Below are 20,270 nucleotides of genomic sequence, written 5' to 3' on the forward strand. Positions count from 1 at the left end.
AACACAGTGCTTCTGTTTGGGAGCAAAAAAACACAAAAACAGAGCAAATAATAATAATAATAACTGCTGTTGCAGTGGTCAGGTTTGTGCTCAGGTCAAATTATGTTGACCTGTTAGTTGCTCAGCAGTTCTGGTGCTTTCACTTGACCATAAACTGTTGTAGAAATAACATTATATTTACATTATTTATATTTACATTATTTACATTTACATTCACATTATTTACATTCACATTCACATATTTTTATATAGTTTTCTTATATAGTTTTTACTTTTTATACTTTTTATTATTATTATTTTATTATTATTTTATTTCTTGCTTTTTTATACTTTTTATATTTTTTATTCTTATACCGGAAAGTTGCATAAAGCATTTCACTGCATATCGTACCCTGTATGTGTGTGTATGTGACAAATAAAATTTGATTTGATTTGATTATTTACATTGACATTATTTACATTTACGTTGACATTATTTACATTGACATTATTTACATGGACATTATTTACATGGACATTATTTCCTGTCCAGTGTCACCCAGATGAGGATTCTAAGTCTGGTTCCTCACTCAAGGTTTCTTCCTCATATCATCTCAGGGAGTCTTTCCTTGCCACTGCTCATTAAGGATACATATAAATTTCATTATAAACTTTCTCATTTGTATTCTGTTTTAATAATTACAAATAAATTTAATTGAAATTAATTCCTAATGCTCTTTTATCTGAATGAACACAAAAGCATCCTTTAGCATGACAATTAGTAGCATGGCAGCTATTAGCCCTTGTATGTGATAAAATGCATAAGATATACAACAAGAAAATGAACAGCTAGAATAGAATAAATAGCTTGAATCATTTAGATGAACATCAGAGATGGGAATATAACTGTGGAATGGAAACAGGTGCTAAACAGCAAGCTAAGATATGCGCATGAAACAGAACAAACTTTGACACTTTTTCGTTGTAACGTTGAACAAATGTTTTAAACTCATGGTATCTTAAGTATGTAACTTAGTGAGCCAGCATTAATGTAGTCAATGTTAGAGATTTAAACACTTATGTACGTCGCTCTGGATAAGGACGTCTGTCACATGCTGTAAATGTAAATGTACAGTAAAACGTGTGAAGGAGGACTGACTATCATGGGAATGTCTATGATCAAACAAACAGTGATGGGAAAAGGTCGTGAAACGCATCAAATACCAAGAAATAACTAAACAAATACCTGGAGATTACTGTGTCAGGATGTCAGATAAGATGCTACCATCACATTTTATTAGACAAAGATTTCAACACTAGTCTATTAAGTCTATTAAAAAGTCTAAAGTATTTTAACTCTGTTAGGATATTTATGTCTGTAAATATTTATGTCTTAGGATATTTATGTCTGTACTTTCGAGAGTCACAAAGAGCTGGAACCAAATTCCTTGTGTGTGTCAACATCTTTGGCCAATAAACCTGATTCTGATTCTGAAACAGCATCAATTACTTCATCAAATTCTCTTTTAGTAACTGACATGCAGAAAGTTTCTCCTGCAGAAGTTTCTAATATTTGAGTGATTTATGAATAAAATTAAAACATGTATTTATGTAAACTGTACAGGTTAATCTTTAGATTTGTAACTAATTGAGACAAAGTTTAATTGGAAATATTATTTAATAATAAATAGAAACTTAATGAATTAACAAGTGTATAAATTAACTTTTTAACAAGGCAAATTGTTCGTATTTACATTATAATTAAAAAAATAAAAAAAATAAAAAAATAATATCAGTTCACATTACAGTTTATGCTCAGCAGGAATGCTGACGTGTTGCGCATGCGCAGATGAGTAAAATATACGACGGTTTCCGTTGTAAAAGATGTTAATTAACATAAAAACCCTTATATGTACCTCTTCCATACTGTGAAACGTTTGTTGTCGTTTTAAAGAGTACATTAAAGTCATAAAATAATAAAAGCTTGCAGTGATTTAAGTCACTGAAGAGTGAAGCAAATTAAACTACGTATCCCAGAATTCTTAGCGAACGCCGAGTCTCTGAACGTTACGTCAGAAAAGCGCCCAGAACCGGCAGCGTGTCTCTTCTGTGTTCACTCAGCCGCTTAAAGTTGTCCTGACTGCAGGAGGAGGAATGACGGTACGGTACTGTTTAATGTATACGTGTGTTGTTGTGGATTAATATCGATCAGTCGCACGTTCCGTGTAGTCATTTGTAGTTAAAAGTAGAAGTCGTTAGCACACCGCGCTAAGCTAACAGGTAGCGTCCCAAACAGCTGGTCGCTCCCTATGTAGTGCACTAGATAGTGTACACAATAACGCGGTTAAACCCTAAGTAGGGCGCTGTAATGTCTACAGCACAAATTATTGGTATTCAGCCCACGTTACAGCCGTGATAGTATTTAAATGTTTATTTTACACTATAAGTTTATCTGATAAACTGAGAAATGATTCTAATACAATGCAGTTGCATTAGAACGACGCTTCTGTGAAGTAAATAATATTTGGCTTTGACTTTTTTTACAGACAAATAACACTATACTATACAATACACACATAAATAACACTATACTATACAATACACACATAAATAACACTATACTATACAATACACACATAAATAACACTATACTATACAATACACACATAAATAACACTATACTATACAATACACACATAAATAACACTATACTATACAATACACACATAAATAACACTATACTATACAATACACACATAAATAACACTATACAATACACACATAAATAACACTATACTATACAATACACACATAAATAACACTATACTATACAATACACACATAAATAACACTATACTACACAATACAGATGATGAGACAATATAAGTTTACATAAATAATATATACAATATATATTATTTATGTCTGTACTTTTGAGAGTCACAAACAGCTGGAACTAAATTCCTTGTGTGTGTCAACATCAACACATTTGGCCAATAAACCTGATTCTGAATCTGATTCTGATGACAGATCACTTATGTACATAAAGTGTGAGAAGTGCATGATTGTGTAAATAACAGTATTGTGTAATATTATGCTTTTGTACAATATACAGCAGCAGTAGTGTGTAGTTCTTGCAGTTTGTGATGTCTTACCACACTGACGCAGGGTTGTTAACTGAAAACCTGTAGCTTCTTTTGGCTATTCTGAGCTCCTTTGTCAGTAGGTTCCTGACCTGCTTATACAGAGCTTTGTCCTCCCCTCTGTAGGCATCTTCCTTGGCATGTCGAAGTTTTTTCAGTTTGGCTGTGAACCATGGCTTGTTGTTACTGTATTTGAGGAAGGTTTTGGTTGGCACACACACGTCTTCACAAAAACCGATGTAAGACGTCACAGCGTCAGTCAGTTCATCCAGGCTGTCAGTTCCAGTCTCAAAGCTGCTCCAATCAGTGCAGTCAATACAGTCTTGTAGTTCCTGCTTTGCCTCATTGGTCCATCTATTCACTGTTTTTACTACAGTGTCATATATTCTGTGTTCATATTTAAATACTCATTCTGTCTGTATTGTATCACATCGTCTGTATTGTCTTGTCTTGTATAGTGTTATGTCTGATTCTGATAAAGCATTGCTAGAAATATATTGCGTTGTCTCCGGCAAGTCTACTGTGCCATAATTTCTCATTATGTAGATATTATATTGTCTTATCAAATATACTATTATATGCTTTGTTTAACATTACCACATTTTTTTTGTTGAATTTATTACTGTGGTCTCAGACGCCAGCTGCAGCATTAATGTATAAAAATGTGTAAAGAAATTCATCAGAAGTTTTAATTTGTTCTCATTAGGAACGAAAGGGAACAGCAAAGCTCGACTTCTTGAGGAAGATCGAGATAGAGATCCAGAAAAAATGGGCAGAGGAGAAAGTTTTCGAGAGCGACGCCCCGGCGGTGGAAGCTGAAACGTGAGTTTGTGTTGAGACCTCGCTTCGCAAGCCGACATTAAAACGACGCTGTAATAACAAAAACGTGCACCCTGACCATCACACCCACATGTGGTACAGAACGTCTCTGTGTGTAGATTCACAGTTTCTCTTCACTGGAGATAAGATTCCTAAATACTGTTCCATCATGACAATGTGCACAAAGCAGCTCCATGATGAAGACACGGTGTGGATGTGAGAAGGTCGGAGAATGTAGAAGAACGAAAGATCGAGTGTCCTGCACAGAGCTCTGAATCTGACTCAACACCACTGAACACCTTTGGGATGAACTGGAACTGGAGTCTCCTCAACATCCCGACATCAGAGTCTGATCTCACTGACGATCTTGTAGCTGAACGAACACAAATCCACACAGATACTGTACACTCTAACATCTAGTGCCAAGACTTCACACAAGAGACGAGTGGAGCTGATTAGAACAGGAAATCTGAATAAATCTGGAATCAGATGTTCAACAAGACCATAGTGGTGTGATGGTCGGGGTGCACATACTTTTTAACGTATTAATGTTCTAACGTCCGCCATCTTTTTCTGTGCAGTAAGAACAATTACTTGGTTACCTTTCCTTATCCGTACATGAACGGGAAACTGCATCTTGGTCACACCTTCTGTCTGTCCAAGTGTGAGGTAAGTTTAGCTCATCGTATATCACCTCTGTGTTTATGGGTGATTTCTAATGAAGTGTTTCCTGTAGTTTGCAGTGGGGTTTCAGCGCTTAAAAGGACGCCACTGTCTCTTCCCCTTCGGATTACACTGTACTGGGATGCCCATTAAAGTAAGTAACGCTGTATACACAGTACACACTCCTGTACAGATACCTCAGGGCTGTTGGATTCAAGAGGAAGGAAAAAAGAGAGAACAAATGATTAAAAGTGTTAAAGTGACGTGACATACGGCTAAGTACGGTGACCCATACTCAGAATACGTTCTCTGCGTTTAACCCATCCAAAGTACACACACACACCGTGAACACACACCCGGAGCAGTGGGCAGTGGGTATGATGCGTCGCCCAGGGAGAAGTCGGGGGGTTCGGTGCCTTGTTCAAAGGCACCTCAGTCGTGGTATTGCCGGCCCGAGACTCGAACCCACAACCTTAGGATTAGGATTCAAACTCTAACCATTAGGCCAACGACTTCCCCTGCAGTATATCTGCAGTACCATACCTGAGATCAGTTGTTTTGTTGATGTTCAATAACATTAAATGGTTGCTATAAAAGCACATTATATCGATCACACACAAAACCTTGTCATTAATAAGCTAATTAACTGCTGTGGTATAAGAGGAATAACTCCCTCAGGGACACAGTTATAGGAAAATAATATTCACTTTGGACTGGAAGCAGAACTCGGTTCGTCTCTCCAGGTGTTGATTATTTTTCTGTAACCCCACGTGTGTTACCCCTCCGTGTGCGGTCTCCTGTCTCCACCCTGCACGTCGTATACACCGTGTTTTGTCGTCTCTGTAGGCCTGTGCGGATAAACTGAAGCGAGAGTTGGAGCTCTACGGAAATCCGCCCCAGTTTCCCGACGAGGAAGAGGAGGAAGCAGAAGAGAAGCCGAAGCCCACGGATGAGATCATCATTAGAGACAAGGCGAAGGGGAAGAAGGTATAAATCACACAGGAGTTTATCAGAATAAAAATTCACCTCTTTTTGCTTCCTTAAACGGCAATTTCCTCACAGTAAGGAACGCAGCGTGTTTTATTTACACTCTGTGTTTTATTTAATGCAGAGTGAAGCATAAAGCAAAAGAAATCTGTACAATAAAAGCACTCAGATATTTAATTAGAACGGGTGCCGAGCGATAACGACGCGATGTGTTTTAGGTAACAGACGCCATGATCTGTTGTCGTTAACGTGGAAAAAAATCAGCTGATGTTAAAATTTTACTTCTTAAAATTGTGTAAAAAAAAAGTCATTTTTATTTATTGTTTTTTTTTTAAGCAAAATGTTATTAAAAAAATGACATTTAAATGTAAGTGTATATTTGTGTATTACACCTGAAGCGCAGAGTCTGATGATCCTTTACATTAAACTCACTCATCATCGTTAATAATAAAATCTTCCTCTGATTATTATTGATGCATCTTTTCCTCTTCATCCTCTCATCAGAGCAAAGCAGCTGCCAAATCAGGATCCTCCAAGTTCCAGTGGGACATCATGAAGTCTCTGGGCTTGAAGGACGAGGAGATTGTGAAGTTTTCAGAAGCTGAGCACTGGCTGGAATATTTTCCTCCACTGGCGGTGAAGGATCTGAAGAGGATGGGTGTGAAGGTAGGGCTGTTAGGGCTGAGGGGGTGATCTACAGTAGGACCACAGGGCAGATGATGATAACTAATCTATCAGCAGATTCCTACAACACCGTACAACAGTCACAGCACAAAACTCTTTATTTCTGTTCTCATAATTTCACGTACAGTAGATTCACCTTCGATCTGATAACTGAGACTAGGGGACTAACGGTGATTAGACTTTATCTGATTATTTCATGGCAGGTTTAACTGCAGTAACTGAAGGAGCAGATACGAGGGTTTACTGCAATATCAGTAATGTTCTATAAATAAATGATTGACTGATTAAAGACACGGTGCACGATGTTTGAAAGCCAGCGTTGACATTTGAAATCACCAAAACAAACACGCCCCTAACCCAAATGGGTGTCACCCCTGTTTTAGCACTGAACACTCTGTCTGCTGCATATAGAAAAGACACGCCCCTTTATGGTAATGTTAGACACGCACACTGAACACTCTCTCTGCCACATATAGAAAAGACACGCCCCTTTATGCTAATGTCAGACACACGCACTGAACACTCTCTGCCACATATAGAAAAGACACGCCCCTTTATGGTAATGTCAGACACGCACACTGAACACTCTCTCTGCCACATATAGAAAAGACACGCCCCTTTCTGCTAATGTCAGACACACGCACACTGAACACTCTCTCTGCCACATATAGAAAAGACACGCCCCTTTCTGCTAATGTCAGACACACGCACTGAACACTCTCTGCCACATATAGAAAAGACACGCCCCTTTATGCTAATGTCAGACACACGCACTGAACACTCTCTGCCACATATAGAAAAGACACGCCCCTTTATGCTAATGTCAGACAAACGCACACTGAACACTCTCTCTGCCACATATAGAAAAGACACGCCCCTTTCTGCTAATGTCAGACACGCACACTGAACACTCCGCCGCATATTGACAAGACACGCCCCTTTATACTAATGTCAGACATGTGCACTGAACACTCTGTCTACTGCATATAGAAAAGACACGCCCCTTTCTGCTCATTGGCTACACGTTTGTTTTGTTTATCGGCCCGACTCAGTGCACCCCAACTTTAAGACGCTTTTCAGATCATGTATTTGTTAAATCTTATTTTTGTTGTTTATTTTTTACAATTTCCTTAGAAGTAAAAATTTTGGTAAATTAACTTTACAATTAAATATGTCAGATATTTAAATGTCAAACAATTAAAATGAATGTATCTTTATTTTAACACACTTATAATTAAATAATGTGTTTCTAAATTATTATTATATAAATTATAAAATATAAAATATTTGTAGTAATACAGTTATAAATGATTAGTATTTTATAAATAATATTTGATATTATTATGATAAACTTTTTATAATCAGTTATAAAGCCTGAGTTATGAAAGTTTGTTAAACGCTGGGACGAAGCTTCAGAAATCAGTAGCTGAAATCTTCGACGCCATAAACTCGACGTGCCGCTGCGTTTCAGGTGGACTGGCGTCGCTCCTTCATCACCACCGACGTCAACCCTTTCTACGACTCCTTCGTGCGCTGGCAGTTTGTCACCCTGCGAGAGAGGAAGAAGATCAAGTTTGGGAAGAGGTTCGTCTTTATATCCCGTTTAAAGTTTGCGATGAAATGAAAATAAAATTAAAACGATCTCTTCCGGTTTCTCAGATATACGATTTACTCCCCGAAGGACGGACAGCCGTGTATGGACCACGACAGACAGACGGGAGAAGTGGGTCACTTTAACTCCAATAAAAACCATCACATTAATGATTAGTCTCAGGGATTAATGGTGTTAGTGAGTTAATAGTTTTTCCCATGTTTTCTTTCTTAACCCCAGGGAGTCGGCCCTCAGGAGTACACGCTTATTAAGATGAAGGTGGTTGAACCCTATCCAGCTAAACTGAGGTAAAGACATGACCACAACACACAACTCCTCCTTTTTATACCTATACCTTTATATTATTAAATGTCTTTAACCCAAATTCCTGCCCACATTCTGATGACTGTTATGAAGAAAAAGCCTTTAAAAGATTATAAAATATTTTATGTGGTCGGTTATGATTTTAAATCTATTTAAATTTGTTAATATTAATTACATGAAGGTCGGTATGGAGGTCAAATATTTGCAGTATTATTAAGTTGATTCTTAATGTATGGACACTAGGGTTTTTTAATGAATTTTTAAGACTGGAAACTTTCCATGGGAATTAACGGGAATATATGGAAATAAACTGGGAATTTAAAAAAAAAATGCAGAGTTTCCTATAACAAGGAACTTAAATGTAGTTAAAGAAAATCTTAACAGCATAATTGTGTTTAAAACAATAAGATTTAAGGCAATTTAAGTAGAATTTGTACCCTGCGTTCCTCGGTCACTCACACACAGCACACTGCTTACTGGAGGGCCATTGAGGCCAAACCCCCTGCAGGTACTTACATTCATCCATAACATGCACAGTAACACTTTATTTTAGGGTCATTTAACTAGTTGCTTATTAGCATGAATATTAATAGAATATTGGCTGTTTATTAGTGCTTACTAAGCTCATATTAATGCCTTATTCTGCATTCTTAATTGTACCCAATACCTAAACTTAATAACTACCTTTATTATGTTTATTACAAGCATAATACTGTTTATTATGCTTTTGTGTTACTCAATGAAAGAATCAAAGTTCTATTTACAATTAAATCAGTCAAGACGTCATTTTTAAAATGTGCATTACCTTACATGCACGTCTGCTTATGACCAAACAAAATGTTTATTTATGTTTGTATATGATATAGTTTATATACATTTCTCTATATTTCTAAAGAATTCCCATAAATTCCCATAAATTTCCATAAATTCCTGTAAAGTTTCCAAATTGGAATATGTCCAAAATTCCCCACATTAAGTTCCCGTGGAAAGTTTCCACCCCTTTGCAACCCTAATGGACACGTCGTTCTTCCTCGTGTTGATGGACAGACAAGATCGTAAAGAGAGAATTTTCATTGATTCTTTTAATATTTGGACAAAGACAGGAAGTTCTCGGTTTACACGACCCCCGTGTGGACTCTTGTTCGGTTTTTAGTATTTATTTATTTTTAAACGTCTGCAGCACTCTGAAAGGGAAGAAGGTGTTCCTGGTGGCAGCTACGATGAGACCGGAGACGATGTTCGGTCAGACCAACTGCTGGGTCAGACCTGATATGAAGTACATTGTGTTTGAGACGGTGAGCGGAGACGTGTTCATCAGCACACAGAGAGCAGCCAGGAACATGTCCTACCAGGGCTTCACGAAGGAGAACGGAGTGGTGCCTGTAGTCATGCAGCTGCTCGGACAGGTCTGTCTGTCTGTCTGTGTCTGTCTGTCTGTCTGTGTCTGTCTGTCTGTCTGTGTCTGTCTCTAAATGTCTGTCTGTCTCTAAATGTCTGTCTGTCTGTCTAAATGTCTGTCTGTCTGTCTAAATGTCTGTCTGTCTCTAAATGTCTGTCTGTCTCTAAATGTCTGTCTGTCTGTCTGTCTGTCTCTAAATGTCTGTCTGTCTCTAAATGTCTGTCTGTCTGTCTCTAAATGTCTGTCTGTCTGTCTCTAAATGTCTGTCTCTAAATGTCTGTCTGTCTCTAAATGTCTGTCTGTCTGTCTGTCTCTAAATGTCTGTCTGTCTGTCTGTCTCTAAATGTCTGTCTGTCTCTAAATGTCTGTCTGTCTCTAAATGTCTGTCTGTCTCTAAATGTCTGTCCGTCTCTAAATGTCTGTCCGTCTCTAAATGTCTGTCCGTCTCTAAATGTCTGTCCGTCTCTAAATGTCTGTCTGTCTCTAAATGTCTGTCTGTCTGTCTCTAAATGTCTGTCTGTCTGTCTCTAAATGTCTGTCTGTCTGTCTCTACATGTCTGTCTGTCTGTCTCTACATGTCTGTCTGTCTGTCTCTACATGTCTGTCTGTCTGTCTCTAAATGTCTGTCTGTCTGTCTCTACATGTCTGTCTGTCTGTCTCTACATGTCTGTCTGTCTGTCTCTACATGTCTGTCTGTCTGTCTCTACATGTCTGTCTGTCTGTCTGTCTCTAAATGTCTGTCTGTCTGTCTGTCTGTCTGTCTGTCTGTCTGTCTGTCTCTAAATGTCTGTCTGTTTGTCTGTCTCTAAATGTCTGTCTGTTTGTCTGTCTCTAAATGTCTGTCCGTCTCTAAATGTCTGTCTGTCCGTCTCTAAATGTCTGTCTGTCCGTCTCTAAATGTCTGTCTGTCCGTCTCTAAATGTCTGTCTGTCTGTCTCTAAATGTCTGTCTGTCTCTAAATGTCTGTCTGTCTCTAAATGTCTGTCTGTCTCTAAATGTCTGTCTGTCTCTAAATGTCTGTCTGTCTGTCTGTCTGTCTCTAAATGTCTGTCTGTCTGTCTCTACATGTCTGTCTGTCTGTCTCTACATGTCTGTCTGTCTGTCTCTAAATGTCTGTCTGTCCGTCTCTAAATGTCTGTCTGTCCGTCTCTAAATGTCTGTCTGTCCGTCTCTAAATGTCTGTCTGTCTGTCTCTAAATGTCTGTCTGTCTCTAAATGTCTGTCTGTCTCTAAATGTCTGTCCGTCTCTAAATGTCTGTCCGTCTCTAAATGTCTGTCTGTCTGTCTGTCTCTAAATGTCTGTCTGTCTGTCTCTACATGTCTGTCTGTCTGTCTCTACATGTCTGTCTGTCTGTCTCTAAATGTCTGTCTGTCTGTCTCTAAATGTCTGTCTGTCTGTCTGTCTGTCTGTCTCTAAATGTCTGTCTGTCTGTCTGTGTCTGTCTGTCTGTCTGTCTGTCTGTCTCTACATGTCTGTCTGTCTGTCTCTACATGTCTGTCTGTCTGTCTCTAAATGTCTGTCTGTCTGTCTGTCTGTCTGTCTGTCTGTCTGTCTGTCTGTCTCTAAATGTCTGTCTGTCTGTCTGTCTGTCTGTCTGTCTGTCTCTAAATGTCTGTCTGTTTGTCTGTCTCTAAATGTCTGTCCGTCTCTAAATGTCTGTCTGTCCGTCTCTAAATGTCTGTCTGTCCGTCTCTAAATGTCTGTCTGTCCGTCTCTAAATGTCTGTCTGTCTGTCTCTAAATGTCTGTCTGTCTCTAAATGTCTGTCTGTCTCTAAATGTCTGTCTGTCTCTAAATGTCTGTCTGTCTCTAAATGTCTGTCTGTCTCTAAATGTCTGTCCGTCTCTAAATGTCTGTCCGTCTCTAAATGTCTGTCTGTCTGTCTGTCTCTAAATGTCTGTCTGTCTGTCTCTAAATGTCTGTCTGTCTGTCTCTACATGTCTGTCTGTCTGTCTCTACATGTCTGTCTGTCTGTCTCTACATGTCTGTCTGTCTGTCTCTAAATGTCTGTCTGTCCGTCTCTAAATGTCTGTCTGTCCGTCTCTAAATGTCTGTCTGTCCGTCTCTAAATGTCTGTCTGTCTGTCTCTAAATGTCTGTCTGTCTCTAAATGTCTGTCTGTCTCTAAATGTCTGTCTGTCTCTAAATGTCTGTCTGTCTCTAAATGTCTGTCCGTCTCTAAATGTCTGTCCGTCTCTAAATGTCTGTCTGTCTGTCTGTCTCTAAATGTCTGTCTGTCTGTCTCTACATGTCTGTCTGTCTGTCTCTACATGTCTGTCTGTCTGTCTCTAAATGTCTGTCTGTCTGTCTCTAAATGTCTGTCTGTCTGTCTGTCTGTCTGTCTCTAAATGTCTGTCTGTCTGTCTGTGTCTGTCTGTCTGTCTCTAAATGTCTGTCTGTCTCTAAATGTCTGTCTGTCTGTCTGTCTCTAAATGTCTGTCTGTCTGTCTCTAAATGTCTGTCTGTCTGTCTCTACATGTCTGTCTGTCTGTCTCTACATGTCTGTCTGTCTGTCTCTAAATGTCTGTCTGTCTGTCTGTCTGTCTGTCTGTCTGTCTCTAAATGTCTGTCTGTCTGTCTCTGTCTGTCTGTCTGTCTGTCTGTCTCTAAATGTCTGTCTGTCTGTCTGTCTCTAAATGTCTGTCCGTCTCTAAATGTCTGTCTGTCTGTCTCTAAATGTCTGTCTGTCTGTCTCTAAATGTCTGTCTGTCTGTCTCTAAATGTCTGTCTGTCTGTCTCTAAATGTCTGTCTGTCTGTCTCTAAATGTCTGTCTCTAAATGTCTGTCTCTAAATGTCTGTCTGTCTGTCTCTAAATGTCTGTCTGTCTGTCTGTGTCTGTCTGTCTGTCTCTAAATGTCTGTCTGTCTCTAAATGTCTGTCTGTCTCTAAATGTCTGTCTCTAAATGTCTGTCTGTCTGTCTCTAAATGTCTGTCTGTCTGTCTGTCTCTAAATGTCTGTCTGTCTGTCTGTCTCTAAATGTCTGTCTGTCTGTCTGTCTGTCTGTCTGTCTGTCTGTCTGTCTCTAAATGTCTGTCTGTCTGTCTGTCTGTCTGTCTCTAAATGTCTGTCTGTCTCTGTCTGTCTCTAAATGTCTGTCTGTCTGTCTGTCTGTCTGTCTCTAAATGTCTGTCTGTCTGTCTCTAAATGTCTGTCTGTCTGTCTGTCTGTCTCTAAATGTCTGTCTGTCTGTCTCTAAATATCTATCTGTCTGTCTCTCCAAGAAGATAAAAAACGTTGTTAGCTGAATTTAATTATGTTTTAAGTCACTACACCGCTCTGTTTTCACACCGAATTCATCCCAAAAAAGAGTCGATTCAGTGAATCTTTGAGTCGATTCCACACAGAAACGATTCATTACATATCCACAGGGAAGTGAATTTATCTGTGAGTTTTTTTGTAATTAGTGAGACACAGTTTTGTCTTCACCTGAACTAGATCTGGGTTCTGACGTAAAAAGCTCAGGGACTGATATATTGATAAGTTTAATGTTTAATATAATCAGTGATTTCTGCTCTTGAATGTTTGATCACGTTGATAAATCACGTGTTGTGTTCATGCACGCGCTCTCTATAAAAACTGTTCTTCTGTATATTTTCTCCTCAGGACATTCTGGGCTGTGCCCTGAACGCTCCTCTCACTTCCTATAAGACCATCTACGCCCTGCCGATGCTCACCATCAAGGAGGATAAAGGTACTGGCGTTATCCGTGTCGCTAGTGAGACGTCCGCTAGCAGGAGCACATAAACTATTAGATCCTTGTTCCTCTGAGAAGATTACGTCATTATATATAAAAAAAAAAACGAATAATAATCACACAATTCTTTTTGTTGTATTTTTAGGAACAGGAGTCGTGACCAGCGTGCCGTCAGACTCTCCTGATGACATCGCTGCACTGAGAGACATCAAAAAGAAAGCGGTGATGAATTCATTTCTTTTTTTTTTTTTTTGATTTTGTGAGAAACAAAAGTGTGATGGATGAAGTTACACACTGTAACACACAAAAATGTCTGTTTACTCTACAGGCTCTGAGAGAGAAGTACGGGATTGTAGACCACATGGTCCTACCTTTTGAACCGGTAAGCACACACACATGTACACACACACTCTCTCTCACACACACACACACACACACATACACACACACACACGTACACACACGGTCTCACAAACGCTCTCATGCACACACACGCTCTCACACACATACACACATGCTCCCACAAACGCTCTCATACACACACACTCTCTCTCACACACATACACACACACACGTACACACACGGTCTCACAAACGCTCTCATGCACACACGCTCTCATACACACACGGTCTCACAAACGCTCTCTCTCACACACACACACACGTGCACACACATGCTCTCAAACACGCTCTCACACACACACAGGCTTTCACACGCGCTCTCACACACACGCTCTCACACATGCTCACACACACACGTGCACACACACGCTTTCACACATGCTCTCACACACACACGTACACACACGCTCTCACATGTACACACACACATGCACACACACGCTCTCACACACACGTACACACACGCTCTCTCTCTCACACACACACACACACACACACACACACACACACACAGACAGAATAACTGGTCTGAGACTCCCTGACTGAGCTGTTCACTGGTCTGTTTCCAGTAGAACTCCAGTGTATCGTACATCAGCTGTGTATCTTTTCAGCTCTGATTATGAACTGAAGAACACGACTCATTGTTCATAAAGATCATGTTCATGTCCTGAGGAATGCAGCAGAATGACGTTTCTCCTGTGCTCTGTTGGTCCAGGTTCCCATCATCGAGATCCCGGGATTCGGAAACCTTTCGGCTCCTCTGGTGTGTGACGAGCTGAAGATCCAAAGCCAGAACGACCGAGAGAAGCTGGCGGAGGCCAAAGAGAGAGTCTACCTTAAAGGGTTTTATGAAGGGGTGAGACTGCAGCGTTTGGGGTCTTTTGTGGGAAAATATAGAAAATAAAACACACATCAGTTTGTGTTGACTGTATGGTGTTGGTTGTGTTGCTGCAGGTTATGTTGGTCGATGGTTTTAAGGGACAGAAAGTTCAGGATGTGAAGAAGCCGATTCAGAAGATGATGGTGGATAAGGTTTGTTTGTTCGCTCTGTTTTCTTTTTTGTTTTGAAGGAGACGATTTATGAATTAGAGACAAAACTAATACGGAGCTTTTCCTTCCCACTTTGTACACAAGACTTTCTCCAAATCGACATGTTGACAGGAAGAAAATTCACACCTTCTTAAACTTTCTCTTCACTCCTACAGAGTTGTTACGATTTAAATAAACCAAACTGAAGTGAAATATTCTGTTGGATTTACAAAATTTCAGAAACACTGATTTTCTTTGTACTCGTGTATAAAATAATTTGCATATATTGACATAAATCTCCATAAAAGGACACCTGAGAACATGAAATGAGCGATCAGTGTAAAGGCTGAAAAACAACTGGAAGCTATTTAGACTATAACCTATAAAATATTTATTAATATTAATAATAGTCTGTCTGCACGAGGACGTCTCTAACATATATCGTCGCTGTCAGACGGAATCCTCGTATCTCCAAAACCGTTATTTTTCAGGACATTAAAAAAACGCCGTACCTTATCTGCAGTACACAAGGTTTAGTCAGCGTTACAGTGGATTGTCTTGCGCTAAATTCCTGTCCTCAGACGAGCACCAGAACTAGCGGGGGTCAAGATTTTTTTTCTTTGAGCCCAGTGTTTTGAAGACATTTACCTCAGAAGACGTGTTGATTCGTTGCGACTCTTCTTGAGGAGAAATATGACGTGAAGCTCTCACACGGAGTGAGGAAGAGGTGGACAGTTGAAGTGTCCAATGGAGTTATGAGATTTGTGCTCAAGCTATTTTCAAGACTTTAGATTGGTTAATAACTTGTAATAATAACAGACCCACGTGGGGACTGACCAATAGCATCGATATGTGAAAAAATATGAAATTGACCAAATTTGGACATACGAGGTTTCCGCCTGACAGCGACGATATCTATTTTTATAAATAACCACAATTCTTGTGTGAACTCAGGATTTAAATCTGTTAATGATCTTGATAAATGAGCCCCAGCGTCTCCGTCTGTCTCTGTAAGGCGTCTCTGTGTCGTTTACAGAATCTCGGCAAAACACACATGCGACTAGAATTTAAGGGAATAAATGAAGTGAATGTGTTATGTTTATGTGCTTAGGAGCTGTTTTGTAAGTTTTGAGACATTTTGTTCTAGCAGTTATTTGAAATAAACAAATAATTCCATCGTTCCTCAGGGTGAAGCTCTGATTTACATGGAACCTGAAAAGCAAGTGACGTCTCGCTCGGCTGACGAGTGTGTGGTGGCGCTGTGCGATCAGTGGTGAGTGAGTTCTTATAAAGTACTGAATAAAATACGGTTTTAAAGTCAAGGCTTCATCTCTGTCATCATCACCGTCACAGAAACGTGTCCTGATAAGTGGAGCAGTGCTCAGTTCAGTGAGAAACCAGCTTGTTGTCATTAACACACTCACGTGTACCTTTACTGCTCACGTCTAGTCGAGCACACGACATTAGACCTTTTATCAGATTTCAGTCTGATGTTCCTCACACGTTGATGTTTTACCTGTGGCAGGTATCTGGATTACGGTGACAAGGAGTGGAAGCAACAAGCTGTAACTGCTCTGGAGTCTCTGGAGACGTGAGTTCATTTGAGACCAAAGATTCTGTAAACCAGAGTGAACTTTAAAAGAGAAATAAATAATAATCCTAAATAAGTCATTTGTTATTACAGCAATCTGAGATTTCCTTTTAAAATAAATGTTAACTTTTATTTTAAAGTTGTAGTTTTGTGTAAGTCGTGTCTTATCCTGTGTGTGCAATAAAAACACAGGCTGTGGATCAGGGTTTATTAAAATGTAGGTTACTTTGTTTTCAGAAAAATTCTGTAGCCCATTTTACTGAAATACAGAACAGTCAGATCTCCTTTCACTAAATACTGAGAGACCGTCACAGTTAATCATCACATTACATCACATTACTTCACATCACAGTTAATCATCACATCACATTACATCATATCACAGTTAATCATCACATTACATCACATTACATCACATTACATCACATTACATCACATTACAGTTAATCATCACATTACAGTTAATCATCACATTACATCACATTACATCACATTACATCACATTACAGTTAATCATCACATTACATCACATTACAGTTAATCATCACATTACATCACATTACTTCACATCACAGTTAATCATCACATCACATTACATCATATCACAGTTAATCATCACATTACATCACATTACATCACATTACATCACATTACATCACATTACAGTTAATCATCACATTACATCACATTACATCACATTACATCACATTACAGTTAATCATCACATTACATCACATTACATCACATTACAGTTAATCATCACATTACATCACATTACAGTTAATCATTACATTACATCACCTCTATTATTCATATATATAACAGTTTTTACAAACGTGCGCACACACACACTCTTGCACGCACAGACACACACTCTTGCACGCACACACTCTTGCATGCACACTCTCTCGCACACACACTCTTGCACACACACACGCACTCTTGCACACACACACTCTTGCACACACACTCTCGCGCACACACACACACTTGCGCGCGCACACACACACACTCTTGCACACACACACTCTTGAGCACGCAAACACACTCTCTTGAGCACACACACACTCTTGCACACACACTCACACTCTCTTGCACACACTTTCTCGCACACACACACTCTCACACACACACACACACACTCTTGCATACACTCTCGCACACACACACTCTTGAGCACACACACACACTCTTGAGCACACACACACTCTTGAGCACACACACACTCTTGAGCACACACACACTTGCACACACACACACACACTCTTGCACACACACACTCTCTTGAGCACACACACACTTGCACACACACTCACACTCTCTTGCACACACTTTCTCGCACACACACACTCTCTCGCACGCACACACACACACACACACTCTCGCGCACACACTTTCTCGCACACACACTCTCTCGCACACACACTCTCTCGCACACACACTCTTGCACACACACTCTTGCACACACACTCTCGTGCACACACACACACACTCTCGTGCACACACACACACTTGCGCGCACACACACACTCTTGCACACACACACACACACTCTTGAGCACGCACACACACTCTCTTGAGCGCACACACACTCTCTTGAGCACACACACACTCTCTTGAGCACACACACTCTTGCACACACACTCACACTCTCTTGCACACACTTTCTCACTTACTCTCTCACACACACACGCACTCTTGCGCACACACACACACACACTCTTGCACACACACTCTTGCATACACTCTCGCACACACACACACACTCTCGCACACACACACTCTTGCACACACACACACACACTCTTGCGTGCACACACACTCTTGAGCACACACACACACTTGCACACACACTCACACTCTCTTGCACACACACACACACTTGCACACACACTCACACTCTCTTGCACACACTTTCTCGCACCCACACACTCTCTCGCACACACACAGACTCTCTCGCACACACACACACACTCTCGTGCACACACTTTCTCGCACACACACTCTCTCGCACACACTTTTACACACACTCACATTCCGTCTGTTTTGCAGATTTTGTGAGGAAACCAGGAAGAACTTTGAGGCGACTCTAGCTTGGCTTCAGGAACACGCCTGCTCCAGAACATATGGTTTAGGTAAAACCTCTTCCTGCTTGTTCAGTCTTATCTCACACACGATCAGCTGTTCAGTAATCTCAGCCATGCCCCCCCACCCCCACCCCCCACCTGTAGGTACACGTTTGCCGTGGGACGAACAGTGGCTCATCGAGTCTCTCTCAGACTCCACCATCTACATGGCTTACTACACTGTAGCTCACCTACTGCAGGGGGGAGTTCTCAATGGACAGGGACCCTCACCTCTGGGAATCAGGTATGTTTTTTCTCAAGAGTCTTTATTTCTCCATTCTCTTAGTTTATATTCAGCTGATGTGCGTGATAAAAATATTTGAAAGACCATTGAAAGTGCTGTGTCTCATTTTCTAGACCAGAACAGATGACCAGAGAGGTGTGGGATTTCATCTTCTTCAAATCAGCTCCATTTCCCAAGACGAACATCCCTAAGGAGCATCTGCAGAGACTGAGGAGAGAGTTTGAGTACTGGTACCCTGTAGATGCCCGTGTCTCTGGAAAAGACCTGGTGCCAAACCATCTGTCTTACTACCTGTACAACCACGTGGCCATGTGGCCCGACGATAAGTGTGTACCGATTTATTACAAACATCTGAATCATGCAGGTCGAGGTTCTTCTGGTGGATCTTGTACATGAAACTGTTCATAAGAGCATATCGTCGCTGTCGGGCGGAAACCTCGTATGTCCAAATTTGGACAATTTCATATTTTTTCACATATCGATGCTATTGGTCAGTCCCCACGTGGGTCTGTTATTATTACAGGTTATTAATCAATCTAAAGTCTTGAAAATAGCTTGAGCACAAATCTCATAACTCCATTGGACACTTCAACTGTCCACCTCTTCCTCACTCCGTGGGAGAGCTTCACGGCATATTTCTCCTCAAGAAGAGTCGCAACGAATCAACACGTCTTCTGAGGTAAATGTCTTCAAAACACTGGGCTCAAAGAAAAAAAATCCTGACCCCCGCTAGTTCTGGTGCTCGTCTGAGGACAGGAATTTAGCGCAAGACAATCCACTGTAACGCGGACTAAACCCTGTGTACTGCAGATAAGGTACGGTGTTTTTTTAATTTCCTGAAAAATAACGGTTTTGGAGATACGAGGATTCCGCCTGACAGCGATGATATGAAGATTTAACTCTGTAACTGGGTTAAGGTTCATGTTGATATCTCGGATTGAACATTTCCATAAAATCTCATGCTTTCACATTGAACTTTACTATTCTGCTTCTTAACCCATCTTAAATTTAACTCAACAGATCTTCATTATATCACAAGTGATGTTTCCATGTAAACTTTTTGAAAGGGAATGTTTTATTCTTGCAGGGGAAAGTGGCCCAGAGCGGTTCGTGCCAATGGACACCTTTTATTAAATTCTGAGAAGGTGACGATCTTTTTCTTTCTTCCTCTTTTTGCCCCAACACACATTTTGGTTCTTGTGGCGTTGAGTCAAATTTATATTATTATACTATAATATATTAATTATTATTATAGTATTATTATATTAATACAGTAACATGCTGTATAGAGCAGTTTTATTTATATATATATATACACACACTGTAACCTATAATAATAATAATACACACCTTCTGATGCTGTGTATAATGATATTGTTAATCAACTGAATGTAAAATAATTGTAAATAATAAAAGTACATATTTGTATATAAGTACACTAAAACATTCCTCTGAGGAACATTACATAAAGATATTAGTGTGTAATATGATGTTTTTGTTGTATAATATGCAGACAAAAGTATCCCTTAAATATGTAATATATAATAAACCGATCTGTTGTTAGATGTCGAAATCTACGGGCAACTTTCTCACC

At 39.9% G+C, this 20,270-nt stretch overlaps 1 protein-coding gene across 1 annotated transcript in view; it reads left to right on the forward strand.

The window, feature by feature from the left end:
• The first annotated feature begins 2,032 nt into the window (after positions 1 to 2,032).
• lars1b (leucyl-tRNA synthetase 1b) overlaps positions 2,033 to 20,270 on the forward strand; it is a 27,255-nt gene continuing 9,017 nt past the window's right edge. Inside the window, exons 1-22 of the mRNA XM_060890871.1 lie at positions 2,033 to 2,139; positions 3,829 to 3,944; positions 4,523 to 4,610; positions 4,678 to 4,758; positions 5,451 to 5,591; positions 6,096 to 6,257; positions 7,747 to 7,859; positions 7,935 to 7,998; positions 8,107 to 8,174; positions 9,371 to 9,596; positions 13,194 to 13,281; positions 13,430 to 13,506; positions 13,613 to 13,666; positions 14,402 to 14,542; positions 14,641 to 14,718; positions 15,903 to 15,988; positions 16,241 to 16,306; positions 18,359 to 18,441; positions 18,538 to 18,676; positions 18,790 to 19,002; positions 19,764 to 19,821; positions 20,241 to 20,270. The exon at positions 20,241 to 20,270 is cut by the window's right edge and continues 34 nt beyond it. Of these exons, the coding sequence (XP_060746854.1) occupies positions 2,134 to 2,139; positions 3,829 to 3,944; positions 4,523 to 4,610; positions 4,678 to 4,758; positions 5,451 to 5,591; positions 6,096 to 6,257; positions 7,747 to 7,859; positions 7,935 to 7,998; positions 8,107 to 8,174; positions 9,371 to 9,596; positions 13,194 to 13,281; positions 13,430 to 13,506; positions 13,613 to 13,666; positions 14,402 to 14,542; positions 14,641 to 14,718; positions 15,903 to 15,988; positions 16,241 to 16,306; positions 18,359 to 18,441; positions 18,538 to 18,676; positions 18,790 to 19,002; positions 19,764 to 19,821; positions 20,241 to 20,270 (2,178 nt within the window). The 5' untranslated portion in view covers positions 2,033 to 2,133. The remainder of the gene's footprint in view (positions 2,140 to 3,828; positions 3,945 to 4,522; positions 4,611 to 4,677; positions 4,759 to 5,450; positions 5,592 to 6,095; positions 6,258 to 7,746; positions 7,860 to 7,934; positions 7,999 to 8,106; positions 8,175 to 9,370; positions 9,597 to 13,193; positions 13,282 to 13,429; positions 13,507 to 13,612; positions 13,667 to 14,401; positions 14,543 to 14,640; positions 14,719 to 15,902; positions 15,989 to 16,240; positions 16,307 to 18,358; positions 18,442 to 18,537; positions 18,677 to 18,789; positions 19,003 to 19,763; positions 19,822 to 20,240) is intronic.

This window comes from Tachysurus vachellii, chromosome 17 (genome assembly GCF_030014155.1).
Source record: "Tachysurus vachellii isolate PV-2020 chromosome 17, HZAU_Pvac_v1, whole genome shotgun sequence".
Classification (NCBI taxonomy): Eukaryota; Metazoa; Chordata; class Actinopteri; order Siluriformes; family Bagridae; genus Tachysurus; species Tachysurus vachellii.